The sequence below is a fragment of the Cavia porcellus genome, unplaced genomic scaffold (assembly GCF_034190915.1).
Source record: "Cavia porcellus strain 051 isolate PalLab524CR breed Dunkin Hartley unplaced genomic scaffold, mCavPor4.1 scaffold_11, whole genome shotgun sequence".
Lineage (NCBI taxonomy): Eukaryota > Metazoa > Chordata > Mammalia > Rodentia > Caviidae > Cavia > Cavia porcellus.
The window spans coordinates 30,392,410-30,412,736 of NW_026947494.1; the positions used below are offsets into that span (position 1 = coordinate 30,392,410).

Sequence of the window (20,327 nt, forward strand, 5' to 3'; positions counted from 1 at the left end):
CCTGACTGTAAATCTGAAACACAACAGCGTGGGTCTCGTGCTTAACCTCAGGAAGCAGGCTGTGGTGTGGAAGGTGCACCCAAAGTGCGGATATAGGTTGCGGGATTGTGGCAATTCCAAGTTCTTAGCAGTGTTCAGAGGCAAGAGGAGTGTGTGAGTGAAGACCAGAAAAGTGGCCTGGGTACAATGACAGAAAAACTACCTAGTACAGGGGAAAGCTCTGTGCCTAGCTGTCACAAAGGTGTAAGAGGGTAAAAACATGTCTTAGAGCATGATTGGGTGACAGGAAAGTCTGACTCAGCAATATCCAAGGAAAATTTATATTAGAGGAAAGAAAAGAATTCACAATTTCTGTAAATTCTGAAAGAGTCCTGGTGAATTTACATGGTACAGCTCATTAGAAATCAGACTTTCAATCGTGCATGTGTTGCTTCTCCATAGGTATGCCCCTCTAGGTATCCTCTTCCTGATTGCAGGGAAAATTGTCGAGATGGAAGACATGGGTGTGATTGGAGGGCAGCTTGCCATGTACACGGTGACGGTCATTGTGGGACTCTTCATTCATGCAGTCATTGTGCTACCTCTCCTCTACTTCCTGGTAACCAGGAAGAACCCTTGGGTCTTCATTGGAGGTTTGCTACAAGCACTCATCACAGCTCTGGGGACCTCTTCAAGGTATGCACGCCCGGGTTGGTCAACTTTTCTGTCACTGAGACAAAATACATGACAACTGCAACTTAAAGGAGGAGTCTAATTTCGCATGTAGTTTTAGGGGTTTCAGTCCATGGTCAGCTAGCTCCAAGGCAGAAACAACATGACATAAATCCATAGTGAAACAAATCTGCTCATTTCATGGTGGCCAGAAAATAAAACGTAAGGGAGGAGCGTGGAGAGAAAGGGAACAAGGACCTGATACAGTCCCCAAAGTCATCCCTACCCAGACACCCCTTATGTGTGCTTTACTAATCTAAGCATCTCTCAAGTCAATCAGATTGGCAGTCAAGCCTGACCATCACACTCCTCCAAGACAATGTGTCTAAAATTTTAATTTGAACTTGAGCTTCTGAGCTTAGAGGTGGATAGAGGCATCTGAGCTGGGTTTTAAACTTCAGGAAGAATGAATTTGCTTTTTCATATCTATTTGGAATACAAAGAATCATTGGTTGCATATTCTTTTGTGGGGAACAAAATGGAAGTCACCTCTTCTTTCCTGTCCATTGCCACCATTCTTTTGCAGCTAAGGTGGGAGAGTGACTTGGCATGGGGTACTGTGATGGGGGAAAAACCACCAGTGATGCCTCAGAGGAACCCAGAGGCAGGACAGCTGCCAAGTGATCCCATGAGGGGACCACACTGTTCCTGACCCTGCTCCCCTTTTACGCAAGTGCAACTTAGTTCCTTTTAAGTTAGCAAGAGAAAGGAACTGTCTGTCCAAAAGAGCAAACGCAGACACAGCACAGGACCCTCCGCTGATGGCCTTGTTTTACTGTTCTCAGTTCTGCCACTTTACCCATCACCTTCAAGTGCCTGGAGGAGAACAACGGTGTGGACAAACGTGTCACCAGATTTGTGCTCCCTGTGGGGGCCACCATTAACATGGATGGAACAGCCCTCTATGAGGCTTTGGCTGCCATTTTCATCGCTCAAGTTAACAACTTCGACCTGAACTTTGGACAGATTATTACAATCAGGTACAAAAGAAGAGTTCAAGACAATGTTTTCTTCAGAATAGATTTTTAATGAATAAACTAGAGATCAAGGATGGATGAACAAATAGTTGGAAAGAGAATCCCACCTACACAGGAGATTGGGGGCATAGCTAGATATTTTTATTAGCTATGACAGATGTACATGCTCATTAACAACAAAATGAATAACAGAGAAATGTATAAGGTACACAGGATAGCTTATCGGCCACCATATCACTGCGTCTTTATGTAAGCAATCATTATTAATGTTTGGCTTGAAAAGAAGTTGGTCTAACTTGGTCTATGCACAGGTCTCGCTCTCTCTCTCTCTCTCTCTCTCTCTCTCTCTCTCTCCCTCTCCCTCCCTCTCTTTCTCTCCCAGGAACTGAACTCAGGACCTTGTGCTTGCCAGGCAGGCACTGTGCCACTAAGCTAAATTCCTGGCCATTTCTTTTTTTGCAATTAATTATACAATATATACTGTGTACCTTTTGACTGGTTTTCTTATCAATATATCATTTACAAATTAAGCTCATTCTTTTTAATGCCTGCAAAATACATAGTATTTCTTTTTTAAGTTAAATTATATTTCAATAGTATATCAGCTTTTATAAGCAATAGTGGAAAATAAAAATACACTTTGAGAACTGAATTCCCCGCCCCACCCCCCGGGGTTAGTTTTTAGGCACTAGAAGAAAGATAACATCATACTGGCAAGTAAGACTGAGAATTTGATTTTTACAAGGAATTTTTTAAACAATTTTGTTTGAGGTGCTTAATGAAAAGTTATTTTCTTTTTTTATAGTTTTTCCCAATCTCTTAGTTTCCTTCTGCAGGGGCAACCAGTGTTACTTGCCAGTTTCTCTTGTACCCTTTCAAAGATAATCCATGCATAACCTTGTGGGGACGGGGATCCATATGGGAGTACAACTCTCTTTTGCCTACTGAAAGTTACTATGTACAAGTGACCCATAATTCTAAGTGGCCACAGGAGACTTTAAGCATCATGATCCAGATCTGCCTCTGCTCTTCACTGTTGTCCATGTTCGTCTCAATTATTATGAACAATATATTTAGGGGGTCAAAATAAATCAGATTTTTTTCTTTTCACAGCTTTTTATTATGAAAGTTTTTATACATATAGAAAAGCTGGAACAATGTTATAACAAACATCCTCTACCTAGGCCTAAAACTTGTTAATATATTGCCATTTTTGCTGCCTTCCCTCATCCCTGCCATCATGACTTTACAGCTCTACATCATTTAGTATGCATCTCCTAAGAATAAGGATGGTCCTCTACATAGCCACACTAGTAAGAGTCTTGAAAAGATTTCCAGAATGTCTAGTCTATCTTCAGATTTTCCCAGTTGTCTTCAGAATAGCCTTTTCTCCCAGACCAAGACCAAATCCAGGCTCATGTGAAACATTTAGTTTTATGGTTTCTTTTCATCTTTATCAGTAAACTCACATTCTTGTTATGTTTATTTGGAAATAAGTTATCCTAGGCTTTGTATATATACTGTATGTTATTGGGAAACGGTATTAGCTGTAGGGTGCATTGCAATAAAAGACGGTGATACTGGTCATGGCCAAAGATCATTCACTGACCTAGAGGTTGTGGGAACCCTAAGCCCAGTCTGACCACTCTGGGGACTAGAAGAGCAGTATCTTGGCTCACCTGTAACCTATTCTTGGGCGTACTTTGGCATATTGGGCCAACATCCCTAAATCAGAAGAAAGGTTCAGTTACATGAGACAGAGAGAAAAACAATGAGAACAGTATTAATGACTTAAACAAGATAAAGTTCGTTTCTTTTTCATGTCTCTGCTCCACAAAGCCCTCAAAGCTATTGAGTATTCTGCTAGGGGACCAAGAGTGTGATTCCAAAATCTCTGGGGTATTACTTTTATTTGGGTGGTCTAGAATGACTGATCAACATCCCCAAATTTTACCAAGTAGAAAGTAAAGATGTGCCATAGGCTTTAAATTAATATTCACTTTCCCAAAAAAAGATAAAAATAGATTTCACGAAATACTGAATTAGAAAAAAAATAGATTATTTCACCCATGTACAAACACTTTCAGGAACCTGAGAAAGAATGTAGACATCAATTCCTTCATTTAAAGATGGCTGAAATAGTTTTGCCAACTTCTTGAGGGTGGTTGTGAGAATTATGTGAATAAGCTGTGTTTAGCATACCAGGTAACACGCTAAGTATGTGATGAATATTAACATGATATTAGTGTCACAGTTCTCTTTAAAACTCACTTCTGTTTTTCTGAAGCATGTCCTCTTTTGATAACCTGACAAGTCAGGCATTGTTACCAGGTATGTTTTGCAGGGTGTTCTCCATGGGGTGAGATTTGTAAAAATGTTTTCTGTTTTGGTATTTATCTCAACAGCATCACAGCTACGGCTGCAAGCATAGGGGCAGCTGGGATTCCTCAGGCGGGCCTGGTCACCATGGTCATCGTGCTGACCTCTGTGGGCCTGCCCACTGACGACATCACACTCATCATCGCGGTGGACTGGTTCCTGTGAGTATGCATACTCTGCATCTGCCTCACTTTGCAGGGCACCAAGAGGCATGCCTGTCAGAAGAACTTGGCCACTGTCTGAGCCCTGGCCTGAGGTGCTGTGTGAACTTACTCCCCTGTCATCCTGCAGGGAACATCTGGCTGCCATGCCTCTCACCCCATGAGCCATTCAGGATTGGGAAACCTGCCCTCTGCAAGCCAGCATGAATTGGCAAGGCTTTCCCTGAATTGCACAACACATGCCCACAGTGGTCCCACACGCTGGCTCCAGCGCTTCCTCCTTGCACGTCCCATTCCAGTAGTGAAATGCAGGGCAGATGCTCCCATCTGAGCTGCACGAGCTGAGCGGTAGCCATGCGGACAGTGGGAAGAGACCTAGCATCATTAAGTAGAACTAATTTCAGGTTCTTGGGAAAATTTTAAGAAATGTAATCCTGACCACCGGGGTTCACCCTGTGCCCTCTTCCCTTGTTCCAGCCAGCAGTCTCTGCCCTTTACCCCTCACAAGTCTACTTCCACTTTTGAAAAAATTCTCTCCAGGATACCCACAGCCTATGCCTAGAAAAACACATTGGGCACTGGGGTCCACCCGCTGACTTCACTAGAACTGATGGCCATGCAGAGCATGAGTGTGCACTAAAGCCAAGGTCCCAGCATGAGTTTTCCGGTTACTTGGATCATGTCCTGGCCCTTAACACTTACAGGTGACACACCACCCTAGTTTTCACCTCTGTGTAATGGGAATGCTCATGTCCTCTGCTTCCTGCTGGTACCATAAGGGTTAAATGCAATGACACATACACCAGCACTTGACTCACTGTAAGTTTCCCAACTATTTATACAACTGCTTCTATATCCAATGAGTTAACATTGGGTAACCTTTGCAAAACTGCACATTCTCGAGAAAATGAGTGGAAAGGGACAAATGACACTTTAGTATTATTATGCAATAGTTTTTCCCTTAGGGACTCCCTAAGTATCTCTAGAGCATACTTTGAGAACTGCTGATATAAAAGAAGGTAAACTGGAGGAAATGGAAATCTTAAATAAGAGAAGAAAGAGAAGGGTCATTTTCCATTACTACAGTCACTTTCAGCGACTGAAAATTGATTATCCATGTGGCCTTAATAATTTTTAATAGCCACTGTTATGAAGTCTGTATGTCTGGTAGGTAACCATGTAATGAATAGATTCATGGCATTGAACTTCAAGAGATGCTCATAGCTGGGTGTGATAGTACATGCCCAACACTCAAGAAGGTCGAGGCAGGAGGATTGCAAGTTTGAGCCCAGCATTGGCAACTTGGCAACTTAACAAGGTCTTGCCTCAAAATAAGAGAAAAAGAAAAAGATTGAGAATGCAACTCAATGCAAAGGCCCTCGATTCAATTCTAAGTACCATCAGGGAAAGAAATAAGGGGGAGAAGGGCAGGAGAGGGGAGAGGAAGGGAGGGGAGAGGCAGGAGAAAGGTGGGGAAGGGGTGACCTCCTAAAGACTTGGTCAGCCAACTCACAATGGAAGCTGAAATCTCGCGATGTTGACAGGCACCTCCTTTTGCCTTCCTCCCCACCTCACCACAGGGACCGCCTCCGAACCACAACCAACGTCCTGGGTGACTCCCTGGGAGCCGGCATTGTTGAGCACTTGTCACGACATGAACTGAAGAACAGAGATGTAGAAATGGGTAACTCAGTGATTGAAGAGAATGAAATGAAGAAACCATACCAGCTGGTTGCCCAGGACAATGAAACTGAGAAACCTCTAGACAGTGAGACCAAGATGTAGACTAACACAAGAGATGCTTTCGCGAGCACCAAGAGTTTGAAATCATCATGACATGTGTCCATCTGGTTAGGCTCATTCTTCCAGTGAGCCCCTTCCCTCCTCATTTCTCCCTGCTCTGATAGGATTGGAAGGCATTCACCCAAAAGAAGGGAGGATTTTGTGGCAGCCAAACTATCATTTTCACCCCACATTTGCAATGTGAAGATCATCTCCTATTAGTCTTATCTAATAAGATAGTAGGATCAAAAATTATCTTGATCAGGTCTGACAAATTTATGTGGCTCAGAATCCCACAAATGTGACTGTTTTACAAGTTAAAGAACCTAACAAATAGGCTAAAATATTTTCAGTCCACTTTCAAGTTACACATTCAAATTACACAAATCCTTCAGAACATTAGTCTCAAAACATAGCAACTCAATGACAGTCAGCTGTCAGTTGGACAGTAGAAGAATTTTCTTTCCCTTTCTCTTCTGATTTGTGTCTTCATTTTCTTGGGAGCAGGAAAATGTCCAGACGCATCCCCCACATTTGAGAAGGGACAGCAGGTGAAATGTCCATGTGGCTTTGCGCAAGTACCATCTGCTCTCTAGGCCTCAGTGTCTTCATCTGTACAATGAATGACTTCCCTAGTTGCCTTTCTGGTCTTACTAGCCCAGTCTTCCTGTGATATCACAAAAGAGCCTGCCCCCAATTTCTGCATGGAATAACCTGCACCAAGTGTCAGTCGATGGAGTACAGGGCTCTGAGAAAGAACATCTAATGAAAGTGAACATTTCTGTATTGGGACAGGGTGGTGAGTGGCTTGCCAGTTCCTGTATTTGAAACGTCAGTTACGCAAGTAATCCAGTAGAAGGCCATTCCAGGAAAGGGATTAATCATACAGCTCTTTGCCCATTTATTTCCAACAGGAGAAGTATTCCCTTCTTTCCTCCTCTCCCCAACCTGAAGGGAAGGATGTCTCCTGCCACTCAACTGACAGAAGATCTTTAGAAAATGAACAGTAGTAACTAGCAAAGGTGCTCATGGTCTTACTGGAACACTACAGAGCTAGAGAGAAAGGAAACAAACATGAGTGGCATTCAAGAGAGGATTTATAATACCAAGATTTAGGTCTTCCTTAAGGGAAAGTAAAAAAGAGCTTCATTTAAGTCTTTTTCCCCCTTACCTGAAACACTTTTCAGTTTTGAATCATTCTCCTAAGAAACATGCATACAAAAATATTACTTCTTGCATATTTTGAAGAAGTCAAATGAATGCACTAACACAGGTCTATGAACTGAGTTGGTGGTCTCTTATCTGAAAATATTTTTTTTACTCTAATCAGGTCTTAGAGAAACACAGTGCTTCCTTGTGTTGAAATCCCACTTATCAAATTATTTAAAACTTGTAGCCAGGGCAGGGTTTGCTTTAGTTTTGTCTGTGTGCCTAAGAGATACAGTAGAAGACAAATCAGTAGGGAGACAGTGTCAATGGGGTTGCAAGGAGAGACAGCAGTGGCATTAGTTTCCAGCAAGGCAGCTCCCAGATTGAAAAGAAGTTTTTGTTGCCTCAAAGAATATCCAGTCAAGACTCTCAGCAGGAGCTGTCCGTGATGGTACCAGCTGTGTTTGAGTTTCTGCCTGAAAATGAGGAAGAATGGACTTAATTATGCTAACAAACTGAAAATCTAGACCTACACCCTGTTATACAATTAGAGACTTTTTTTGTAGAGATCCTGAGCACTATGTGCATCTAAAAGTTAACCTTAGGCTGTGGTAGAGTAAACATTTAATTCCAAGACTCTATTTGGGAAATACGCTACAGATTTAATGTACAAGGCTGCCATGACACTATTAGAGCAACAATTAACTGTGTCAAAATAATTCTGTTACATGGCGTGATGTTTTTATACTAACCGTTTCTTATGAAAGCAGGTCCTCTGGGGCGATCCTCTGGCTGGCCTATCCCAGGCTCTGCATATATACGCGCCTAGTGTGGACCAAGAGGCGTTACTGTATAGGTGTATTTTCAATAAAGAAGAAAATAGTTTTACATTAATATACTCGTGTGTTGTTATTCTTTTCTCTGAAGGAGACGTAATTTTCTTTTCGTGGAAGTATTGCCAGGAGCTCAGGGCCAGCTGGGGAAGGATGCCACACGGCATCATAAAATCTTGGCAGAACGTGCTGAGCGAGTCAGCCACAAGGAAATGAGTAAGAACACCTTCTGTCAGTTCCTAAAACTGGGGATGGAAACTGGAGGCAAGGGGTCCACCCCGCACTTACTTGTCCGGGTCAGATTCAAATTTCTCAGACAAGTGGAATCGTTTTCATGTCGGGATTGGTAAAGTGTAACACAACCATGCCCTTCCACAAAGTGATTTCTGACCTTCAGATTAAGGAGATTTATTGTGTAATTACTACCGCCATTTGTGAAAAGAGCTGAGTAAGAGGTAAGGAGTATTTCAGAACCAACCACACACTAATAAACCTCCCTACTCATTAAGACAGACATGGCTGACTCCTTCCTCACGTGCTTTTTCATGTAGAACTGACAGGCATTCTCATGAAATCTCCAGATTGAAGTTATGTCTAGAGACCCTTTCATCTGACCCTCTACCCAAAGGGGGCAGTCAGCCCTAGGTGGTCCATGTGAAAACTTCAATGGGTTTATACCCTTGGAATGTGAGGAAAACTCTGCATTTGCCTGATTCTCCTGGAGAAATCCCTAGACTATCTATTTCTCTACAAGTTCCTGTTAACCCCCGGCCCCAAATGCAAATCCACCATACTGTACTTGATCAGTACATTCTTTTTTTTTTCAAGGCATACAGTATATGATATTCATGTAGCCAATTTGAGAATGGGAAGGAGGCTGCTGGGAGTTCAGAGGGACAAAGCCTGGTGCCCCTAAGGAAATCAGCATCTGCATACTTGGGACACTAATCACTGAGAAGCCCACCCAGGCCAGGGCCAGGCCCTGCTCCCTCCTGCAGAGACCGATTTCCTCCCCATCTGCAGCCTAAACTGGATCCAGGTTAAGTTGGTCATCTGCCTGGGGAAGATTGTGGCAAGGCCACATGGTTAAGGGACAAGGCAGTGTAATTCCAGTGTGACCAAAACAAGATAAAGCAGGTACAGTTCCCTCTATTTCAGAGCCACAAATCTGTTCACAAGTGGCACTATGAAAAAGTAAACCCATTTCATAATTTTATTAAAAATCCTAGGCCCTCAGAAGTTAGGGTCCGTGGCCCCCTATTCCCATATCCATCCTGTCACCATCGCTGTCCAACTCACGCAGGATTCTTCTTCCCAAGCGAAACAATTTCACTTTACCAGCAAAAGCCTCTTTGCTATGCTTTTATTCCCATCCCCCAACGGAAAATAGAAACTGAAGAGCTGTTCATCGCATGGCTCTGAAGAGAGCCGGGAAGAAGGGCTCCTCTCCTGCTGGAGGGAGGCTTTGTGCACCGATTCTGCTGGGGTCGGCACAGGGCCTCTTTCCGGGCGGCCCGCCGGCCCTGACCCGAGGCTGCTGTCAATCATCGGCGGCCTCCGGGCGCGGGCCGGGGCAGCGCTCCCCTCTTCCTCCACCGGGGTGGTCCCAGAATTGGGGCAACAATGCCCAGCTCTGTGTGGCCTCGTCCTGGGGCCAGAGTACTTACGAGGTGGCAGGCCTAGGGCAGGCTCCGAATGAATAAACCGACACAAAAAGAAGGAAGGAGGAACAGAGGGAGCTGGGGGGAGCGACCCCAAAGGGCGAGAGGAGATGAGCAGTCTCGGGGCTCGCGGAGGCGGTCTGGGGAGCGATGCCCGAAGTAGCCACCAGGGGGAGCACGAAGCTCAGCTGGGCCGAGGTCTCAGAAACCCTAGCGAGGGGCAGAGAAGGGTTAATCTATGAAGACCATCAGCCCCCAGCGGCCCCCATTTCACGTTTCCCTCTGGTCCCCTGCTTCTGCAATAGCTCTCCAAGGGAGCACTTTGCTTTCTGGGCACCCCCACCCTTGTGGTTTTCTCCGCCTGTGTCCCCCACCTCTCTGCATCCTGCTGAGGAGTCTCAGGTCCCCACCCCTTCGCTTTTTTAGTGGGGGACTCAGAAGGTGGCACAGTAACACCTGCCCCCCTCCCCAGCCCTCTAGCTAACTGCTAGCTCAGCCTTCAGCTTTGAAACCGGCACAGTTTGTCAACTTCGACGCCTTCCAAGTAAGGTGGTCAGAAAAACACAGACACCTAGTTAAATCTGAGCTTCAGATAGCTAACTACCGTTTTAGTGCAAACGGCAAATAGCAAAGTGTTAGGATAAGTATAAGGCACCAGTCCCCGTTTCTGTCTGCGAATCTGGTAACCATACAAGTGACAGGAAGGACTGAAAATGACTGACTTGCCTTGATCAAAGGCAGACCATAAGTGAAAGGGTTTGTGTGTTTGGAGAGGGCGCATTGTCTTCGTAAATATTGTTCCAATTTTTAATGTCTGTCAGAAGGCTTTCTTAAGCACGCTTTTAAAAGTCCAGATCTGACATTTCCTACTGTTTACTTGTCCTGGAGACGTTATCATTCCTTGTGCGCTTGTGAATCTTGTGACCACAGCTTAAAAGCCTGATGAATCGCCTTTCAGACTTTACAGAACTGTCTTAAATAAATTCATTAATGTTTCCATTATCTATGCTTGGAATGTTTTAAGACTGGCATCTGTTTTTCTTTCCCTCCCTTTCCTATTTAATCTTTCCCTTTTCTCATTCCTTATTTCCACCCCCACAACCCCCAACCCAAGATAAAGTATTTTTGGTAATCCATTATAGGGCTGACAAATTAGGACAGTCATACAACCTTTTTCAATGATAGACACATTTTTTTTTCATTTGGAGCAACTGTTAGAAAAACATCTGTGTTATTTTTCATGTACTGCTATTCAAAGATAACCATTGTCTAGTCACTATAAAGTTGGGAATGAGCTATTTCTAAAAGATTTTCAGGGAACTCCAAATTCCATGGGTGGGAATAATTCCTACCAAAATCCCCTTCTGTAAGCCACGTCTGAGGAATATGAGAAACAGGGTCCAACTATTACGGCAGAGGAAACCAAATGAAATCATAAACTGTTTCCAGTCATGACATTGACACAACCACATTACGGATAGCAGCCGCCAAGCAGCATTTCTGACCCTGGAAAGTCAGATGGCAACTTGGGGATTTCTTTTCCAACTCCACAGGACCAGGCATCATAAAAAGTCCTGAAAGCAGCTGGCCAGGAGCTTCAAGGCTGAGTTGTCTCAGGAGAAAATAAAAGACCATTCAGCTGACCCAACCCTACCCAGATGTCTAAGCCCCTAACCCCCTCAAGTCTTCTTCAGCAATGCAAATCTCAAAACTGGCACCACATTCCAATGTCTTGGCACTACAGTGCCTTAGAGGCTCGCTTTTCCTTTGAGACCATGAGGGGCAATTAAGCAACAAAACAGAAAACAAACTTGAGAAAATGCTAGGTAAATATCCTATCTAGACTTTTTAAAACTTTATGCTTCCCAAAGCCTAAAGGCCTTCAGCTACAAAGTGATGCTCAAATTCAGACCTGTACACAGGAATGAGTTGAATCCCCAGTGCTAAATACTGATTTTCCGTCCTCTTCCTCTTCCTCTCTCTTCCCTTCTCTTCCTTTCCCCTCTCTTCCTTTCCCTTCATATCTTTCCTTCTCTCTCTCCTTCTTTGTACTAGGGATTAAACCCAGGGCCTTCTCATCAGGTCATCCCCAGCCCTTTTTTATTTTGACACAAAGTCTTGCTAACTCACTAAGTTGCCTAGACTGGGCTCAGACTTGCAGTCCTCCTGCCTCAGCCTCCCAGAGTGCTGAGACTACAGACCTGAGGTACCTCACCCAGCCTAGACCTGAATTTTTGAACAATTCATCAGGGCCCCAGACAGTGATCTCCTTGCACCTCAGTGTCCCCATCTGCACATGTGGAGATGCCATCTGCAAACCTCCTTTCACCTCTGGTTACCATGTGTTGAAGGGGATGTAAAGTCAGATTTAACCAGGCTTCACAAGTGACAGGCTAAACTTCAACTTCTTATCGTGAATGGGTATGACCATCCTTTTCTCATGACACTACAAAGAAAATGAAAGAAAGTATATAGTATTATATATTATATACGTGTTTACATAATATAGGTAAAATTCTCATCATAGTTCTTGGCATTCAGGAAGATTCTTAGTATGTTTGGAACAAAAGTGACCCCACAAAAGGGGAACAAGAGCCTAGGGTCAGCTGGATGGACCCCACTGCGTGGAAGGACCTGGAGAGAGACCGCAGCAGCCTTGTGTCTTCTGTGAGGGCGCTGGGCCGAGGCCATTACCCTGGAAACCGGCCTCTCGAGTCTGCCAGGCCTCTTGCCGAGGGCCCAGGCCGCCCTTGCCAGCCTCCCCCAGGCCTTTGTCAAGCACAGCTCTCCCAGCAGCCCGCGCTGCGTGGAGGTTTTGTGAAGGGCATAATTCGACACTCTGAGGAGACCACCCAGCTTCCTCTCCCAGGGTCTCCCAAGAGTACAAAGCTGTCCCTCTGTGTGCCAGCGACCTCCTGGTCTGCCCAGACCCCTCCCACTGTCCTCCAAGGCCAAGGGACCACGAGGGGCTGTCGGTGGGAACCCAGGGGACCCAGTGCTAAAGCTCTGTTGGCGCACCAGGCCCGACTCCATGCCTGGGATGCTGCTGCCACCCTGTGGCAAAGGCCTGACGGCCCAGAGCCCTGAGGCCCAAGCAGGAGGAAGCAAGGCTAGACCCGGCTGCCCTGTCACACAGAGGGACCCTGCGGTTCCTCCCCTAATTTGGTTAACATACAGTTACAGAGTGTCTACTATGATCCAGGGACAGCCACAGGCAACTGCAATAATACCCGCCCTCGTGACCTACATTTTAATACAGTACTACACGCTCTCCTACCCGCAGTATTTGTACATTCAGATCCTAACTCTCTACAGGGCTGTATTTGGACACAAGACTTTTGGAAGTAATTAAGTTTAAATGAGGTCATAACAGTAAGGTCCTAAGCCATTTGGGTCCTTGGCTTTATGGAGGAAAAGGTCTCCATGAGTACGCACCTGAACAGGGCCCTGGAGAAATCAGTCCTGCTCTAATCTGGTGCTTTCAGCCTCCAGAACTTTGAGAAGTCGTTGTTCATTGGTTTAAACCACCGAGCCCATGGTGCGTTGCTTTGGCTGATGCCTGGGTCCAGTGTTATCACCATTATGAAGAATATTAAAGCTGGGAAAGAACTGGGGAAGGATCGGAGCACTATTTAATTAGGGATCAACGAAGGCTTCCTGAGGAAGCACTGTGTGAGGAGACACCTAGATGAAGGCAAGTGTCAAGCTGGTGGATTCAGAGGGGGGAAAAGGCCTGTGCAAAGACCCGAGCATGCAGGGCAGGCTGCACAGTAGATAGAAGGAGGAGATCAGTGTGGCTGGAGGAAAGGGACAGAGTCCAAAAGGAACCGAGGACCCCTCTGTTATGATCTTACAATCCTCAGTGAGGGTGAGGAGCTTATGCTAGTGTGGTAAGTGATGCTGGAGATTTGAGAGCTAAGCAATCCTTTATTTCGGTTTGAATATGTCTCTTCCAAAATATAGGAGTGGACAGTGTGGTAGATTTCAAGGCGGGCCTTGACAAGGTGACGAGGTGAGCAGGGCTAAGGCTCTTCTAAGAGACTTCCTGCTGCATTAGGCCTCCGGCCCTCCATCCTCCTGCTACAGAGGACAGAGTCTTTCTCTCCTTTGGAGGACTTGGCCCTCACTAGATAGCTGGACCTGCTGGTACCTTAACTATGAGAAAATAAACTTCTGTTTTTTATAAACGACCCATTCCCAGGTATTTTGTTCTAGCAGTATAAAAGGAAGACAATATCTAACTCACGCTCATCTTCCAGGTTGACAGTCCTGATCTTTTCCTGTTTAAGTAGTCTCCGTGGATAACACAGCCACTTTCCGTATAATTGTTTGGCACCTTTCCGTACCACACCCTAGTCCTCTCACTCTCTCTCCGCCCCCAGCCCACCAGGCAAGGCTCCCATCAGACAGGCTGGCTCTCAACCTGACATTCTCACCTGACAGGAGAGAGAGAGGAACTCAGATATGAAACCCACACCCGTGGTGGCCCAGGGCACCTGGCACCATCAGAGGGTAGGCCAGTGGCCTTCTGTCCACGGGGCCCTCTGCTTCTCTCTGCTAGGGCCAGACACTTCCCTCATGGCCTCCCTTCTTCTCCCAGCCACCCAGTGCTGGAAGGATTGGATTTTCTGTTGTCCACAACTTTTCCTACTCAGATTTCCCAATGAAAACCTTGTCATCTGGCTCATTGGGCCCAGATTTTGACAAATAAGGAAGGAAATTGAGATTTTAGAAAATCTCCTCCATAATACCTACCTCCTCCAACGTATTTCCTGGAAACTGAATCCTATTTTGAGATCCAGGGGTGTACCTCAGCAGTAGAATGCTTGCCTAACATTGTGAAGCTCCCAGGTACACACACACACACACACACACACACACACACACACTTATTTTGAAAATCAGACACCAAATACTGTCAATTTCCTTCTGCTATAATTATTCTAAATTCTTCAGATAATTGAGTGACAATGACTAATTTAGCAAAAAGTATATTCTGACAAGCAAAAGAGAAAATCACATCACCTCTCCCTCTCCAAATATTATGTCATGATAGAAAAAAAAAATGAGACCTGGTAATGGAGAAATATTCTTTGGGGTTCCTTTTTATACAACTGGTATTTTAAAGACTGGCTTTCCCCTTCCTGCTTCTCCCTCTGACATGTTTCATTTATAAATTCAAACTTCTTTGGCCCTTTATGCCTGGCCTTGCTTTGCTCCCATAATTTCCTCCACCTCTTCCTCTGAGATTGCCAGCCACTCCAGGTCACGCTGCCAGCTCACCCTGTGCCTCTTTGATGCACTCTAGAGGCCCCATAAGAGAAAAGACAAGGGCCACGCTGGAGAAGGCAAGGAGACCTTGCAGAGTTCAGCCAGTCAAGGAGCAGCGAGGGACCGGGTCTTCTAGTCCCTGCAGGGTCAAGCTTGGATCAAGCCTGGTCCTTTCATCACAAAAGAGCCTTATTAAAAAGAGAGAGGAGGCTTAAATTAAAATTAATGGGAGTCTTTTCAAATCCCTCACCCGGAAGATCAAGGAAATCCTTGACCTAGAAAAGAAGTCACCATTTACCACCCACTTCCTGCCATATGGAAAGCAGAGACCAGGATAGCAATAACATTTCCTCTCGGATTCCCGTTCAGGCGGGAAAAAAATCAAGGAATAGATTGAAGCAGAACAGAGAAGACTTCCAAATTCGCCTCAGACAGACTCAGACTATGCAGTTGCAGCCGTGTGCCCACCTTGCACCTGCTGTGAGTGGTGGAGACCTGGGTCACCCCAGGGGTCACCTCAGGCAGTTAAGCCTGTGCACTGGATTTATAGTAAGAGATCAGACCCTTCCTCTTAGGTGCCACACATCTGGGACAATCAATTTTAGAAACCTATTATCACCTGCCTAGGAAAGCAGTATTAGAATCAAAGATGCTAATGGAGATACAACCAGGTCACACTTATCCATACCTACTACATGCATATGTTCAATAAACTGCAGCGTCCCAGGGCTGAAAAATCAGTGCCTCCGTACAGCCTCACTGGCTATCTACTGTCCTGTCACTTCTGATTAGTTAGCAGTAAAAGCTTTTTTTTTAAATACCACTTCTGGATATTACTACCACTAGTGTCAACAAGTTGTTAGTTTTCACAGTGTTTTTTGTGACCCAGCATGAAAAGGAAAAGATCTCGCCACAAGAGGGCAGCAAACCACTTCTGTTGTGCTTCCCAGCTCTGACGTCTCAGTCTTCTGAAATATTTTCATCTACATTATTTGGACTGAAGTCTGCCTAAAGAGGGTTGTTACACAGGTGAGTTGTAGGAGCCTGGAGAAGCATCGCTACCTGCTCTTTCCCATCCAGATCAGATCGTCAGGGGTCCTTTGAAGAGCTGATTTCTCCTCCTCTTTAATCCACTGGTCTCCCTTGATTGCATATTCCCCCCCCCCCCCCCCCGCACACTTCTCTCTACCCAGCTGCCTGGCCCTCAGACTGAGATTCAGACAGCTTACTGGCTTTTCATTTCTACTTTGCCTTAAGCATCATCTGCTCTTGCCTCTGTGATCAACACCCCCACAGCCCAGGCCAGGACCCTAGAATACTCAATTCCAATCTGGACTCAGACTCCTATCTGTACATAAGGAATCAGACCAAAGTCCTGGGTCTAGCAACCAAGTCGCTATCAATACAATTTATTGAATGCTGCAAACACGCTGAGCACTGAGTTAGCAGCTGCGTGTGCCTGAGAAGAGAAGTAAGGCTAGGAGTTCTGTGCATCCTTGGTCTCAGATCGGGAGTTTAAGTCCTGACTTTGTTGTTCAGTAAATGTGTGACCTTAGGGAAGTTACACCCTCTCCAACCCTCAGATGGGTAAGATGAGTGTAACAATAATACCTACCTTATCATGGTGACCGTGCACAAAGCAGGTAATTACAAAACAGCAGGCTCTATCATCTTAAGAGAGGTTCAGGATTATGTATAAACACACCCAAAAGAGAACAATGCCAACCACGGTGTGGAGTAAGATGCTAAGGGCTCCAGAGAGCTGGCATGCAAGAAAATTGCTCTTTCCTCCAGGAACTGTGAGAGTCAAGACTGAAAAAAAAAAAAAAAAACTCACATAAACTCTGTTTTAAAACAATTCCAGTTCTCTAGTGACTGGTATTTATTACCTTCAAAATTAGGGAGTCAGTCCTCCCAGCTCCTCCCTGACCTCTCAGGGATCCTCAGGCGTAGTTCTCCAGAGGGAACATCTGACCCAGAAATTCCAGTCTCATTCATAATTATGCCCCAGTTCATTGATACCGGCCCACCTACTGTGTGCCATCTAAGCAGAGGTCCTGTGAGGGAAAACAATTAAATGAGTAAAGACATTCCTGTGATAAGTACAAAAACCAGGCAGAGAATCACGGTGAACTCACCTTACAAACCATCGGATCTGTCTTCCTTCTCCCCAGTTCTGCAAGGCAGTTCGTCCATAACTCTGCCTGTGAGCACCACAGGCCTGAACTACAAGCAGAATCCCTTCATGCTTAAGGGTGTTCAGCCACTCGGTTTAGGGCTTAGTCCCTCTTCTACATCAGAAGTATCATTCAGTTGAGCTGTAAAGTTCTCTCAGCACACACAACATAAGAAGCCTTAAGTACAGGAGAGGAAAGTGTATGTATATATTGAGAGCCTGCTACAAGTCAGGCAACTCCTGACAGCCCCGAGAAGAGGCACTATTTTACCCACTGCATATCCTAGCATGTTGAGGTTCAGAAGACAATAACTCACCCAAGGTAAAGTTGTGATCTCAGCCCACAACTACATTCAAAGCAGCTGTTCTTCCCCGTAGTCTACTTTAACTCTGGTCACACATCACACACTCAGGCCTTCAGTCAAAACCTACAGTGGGGTAATCTGCTAGGTTAGTGTTTTTCAAACTGTAGGTTATCAGCTTAGTAGGTCCCATTAGCATTTTGTTTATTCATTTTTTCTAATATTTTGGTGTTGGGGATGGAACCCAGTTAGACAAGTGCTCTACGGCTGAGCTTCATCCTCAGCTCAGTATTCTTTAATCAAAGAATGCAATAATCTCATGTATTAAGGCATTTACTCAAGAATTTTTACTTTGTGTGTATAGGCTTTTGTTTAAAGTTACATTTCATGAGTAACGCATTTAAAGCTACAGTTGATCAATAAAGCAATAGAAAATTTTCACCTCACAAATTCAAGAGTTTCAGTGCCCTCCAGTTTCCAGAACTGACCAGCTTCAAGGAACATTCATCCTTTAAATACAAATTATTCCTTAAGAAATGATGCTTGTACTTCTAGAGCCACGGGTCCCTCTACCTGGCATTTTCCAAATTCTGTTCCAGTTGTGCTAATACATATTCATCTGACTCGATCCCCTCCAAATCGCCACACATTCTAGTGGATTGAAGAGGGGGCACCACAACCGGATCAAGCTCATGACAGGCAGCCATGTGTCCTTGTGATGGTTGACAAGGGAAAATACAAGAGCACCCCAGCACGTAGCTCTGGAACAGAGCGCTGCAGAGGAATTCTTCATCAGCACTGACATCTGGTGGTCATCAAGAGGGTGGCGCCTCAGTATGCCAGGTGCCAGCTGGGACTGCAGCAGGATGCTTCGTGTCCCCACACTCCTCCCGAACCACCTTCCTTCTCCCTGCGCTGGAATCAGCAAGGCGAGGAGAGCCACACGTACTCAGGGTCCATCCTGTCACTGGATCTCAGACAAACTAAGACTCAGCTGCAAAATTAGAATCAGAAAACAATTGACAGTGGGACTTGCAGTATTTTACTTTTGCTAAAAACAACTCCTTGATATTAAGTACCAGATGTTGTTTCCAGCCCCTTCCAAAGCTGTATTTAAATCGTTCTCATCCTTTGAAGTCTGGAGTCTCACTTCCCACCATCCTTGCTTACTTGAAATATCAGCTAATAGTTACGGAGAGGTCACTATGAGGCAGGTGTTCTGAGAGATTTACATGATCAAAATCAAGCCATGGCAACCCTGTGAGATGGACTATTAGCTCACTGTTTTAGTGATAAGGGAAACATGGTGGGTTGAGATTAAATAGCATGCCCAAGTCATCAAGTCTTGTAACTAAATTTTTAAACTCAACAGTGGGGCTCCAGAGAGCACTCTTTTTTTCCAGGGAATCAAACTCACAACCTTGCAACCTTGCAGTTGCCAGGCAGACACTGAAGTATACCCCCAAGAAAGCACACTTTTAACCACTGAGCTAACTGTGATTCTGTGCTTCTTACTAAAATAAGAGCTAATACTTACTAAATCCTTACATGCTGGGCTCTTTATATGTATTTTCTCATTGATCTTTACAAAAACCTTGTGAAATAGTTTTTAAAATTACCTTCATTCTATAAATGAAGTTGTATGGTGGGGATTAGATGAATTATCCAAGGTCATGAGGTAAAGAAAAATGAAATTGGAAACTAGCTTGATTTTAGAGTCTGGCAGGCAGAGCAGTCTCTCCCTGTGGAAGACTTTTCACCGTCAGTTGATTGACAACAATGGAAGTGATCAGACCCAGATGATGAAGGGAGCCAGCCCAGCTTTTGTGACTGTATCATAATGCAACATGAAAGAGAGACAAATAGACATGGCCCAGGTGAACATCAGTTATTTGCTGTCCAGGGTCTGAAGGCAGGTGACAACAGTACCGATGTTAAAAATTTCTCAATTCACTGGCACCATCCCTGACATCCCTGTCACTCCTGTGATTTAAACTTTCCAGTGGCTTCTTGAAACTATGATAAAGTATAAATCCTACACAGAGTTCCAACGCCTTTCTAACTGGATCCCCACTTCCCTCACCATCCCCATCCTCAGTCTTCACCCATGTCAGGATAGAAGTCACAGCAGACTGAAATTCTTACCTTACCATGTGACACTGTGTTCTCTTAACCTCAGGCCTCGATGGCACATGCTGTTTCTTGTCCAGAAACCTCACCGCTCTACTCCAGCTGTCCCTCTGTATCCCCTGGCAGTCTGCCCATCTTCTCTTTGCTCACTCTTCTCCCAACTTCGGTGGGGGCAGCATGGCCCTTGGATGTCTTTTCAGACCTCTCTTTTATGCCCCTTGGCCACCTGGTCACTACTTCTATGGCACAGTGTATACATATCATAATGAGTTACAAATGGTCACGGTGTTGGCATCTATGCCCTTCCCCTTTCCAGTGTTTCTCAAGACAAGTGTGTTGTAGCCAAAGTTTACAAGGGAAAAGATTTTAATAGAGAATATATAACTTACAGGATTATTTTATAATATTCATTTAAACAGTCAAATGAAAAAGAGTTCAGGAGATCTTCCCATACACTAGAGGCCCAAAGAATCCAGCTGAGAGCCTGGATCCCATGGCAATGTTCTTCAAGAGCCCAGCTGAAGAGCAAGAGCCCACAACAGTGTCTTCCATGAGTTCAGCTAGAAGCTTAGGGTCCATGACAATGTCTCATGCAGGTCTGTTTCAAGGATCTATACTGCGAAGGCCTAAAGGTTAGCGATGGAAGAGAGAAAGTCTACACCAGCAGAAGAAGGATCCGTGCCAACAGGCTAAGGGATCTGCACAGGAGCCATGAAGCAATGCTCAAAGCAAGGACCAGAGCTCCTCCAAAGAGAACCACAGCCATCCTCAACAACAGTAAGGACCCAAGCTCCT

The 20,327-nt window shown here is 44.9% G+C and overlaps 1 protein-coding gene across 1 annotated transcript in view; it reads left to right on the forward strand.

Annotated features, from left to right (window-relative positions):
- Nucleotides 1-8,053, forward strand: part of Slc1a3 (solute carrier family 1 member 3) — an 80,449-nt gene extending 72,396 nt beyond the window's left edge. The window contains exons 7-10 of the mRNA XM_003470216.5: nt 442-675; nt 1,497-1,691; nt 4,094-4,228; nt 5,809-8,053. Coding sequence (XP_003470264.1) covers nt 442-675; nt 1,497-1,691; nt 4,094-4,228; nt 5,809-6,013 — 769 coding nt within the window. The 3' untranslated portion in view covers nt 6,014-8,053. The remainder of the gene's footprint in view (nt 1-441; nt 676-1,496; nt 1,692-4,093; nt 4,229-5,808) is intronic.
- Nucleotides 8,054-20,327: the final 12,274 nt, after the last annotated feature.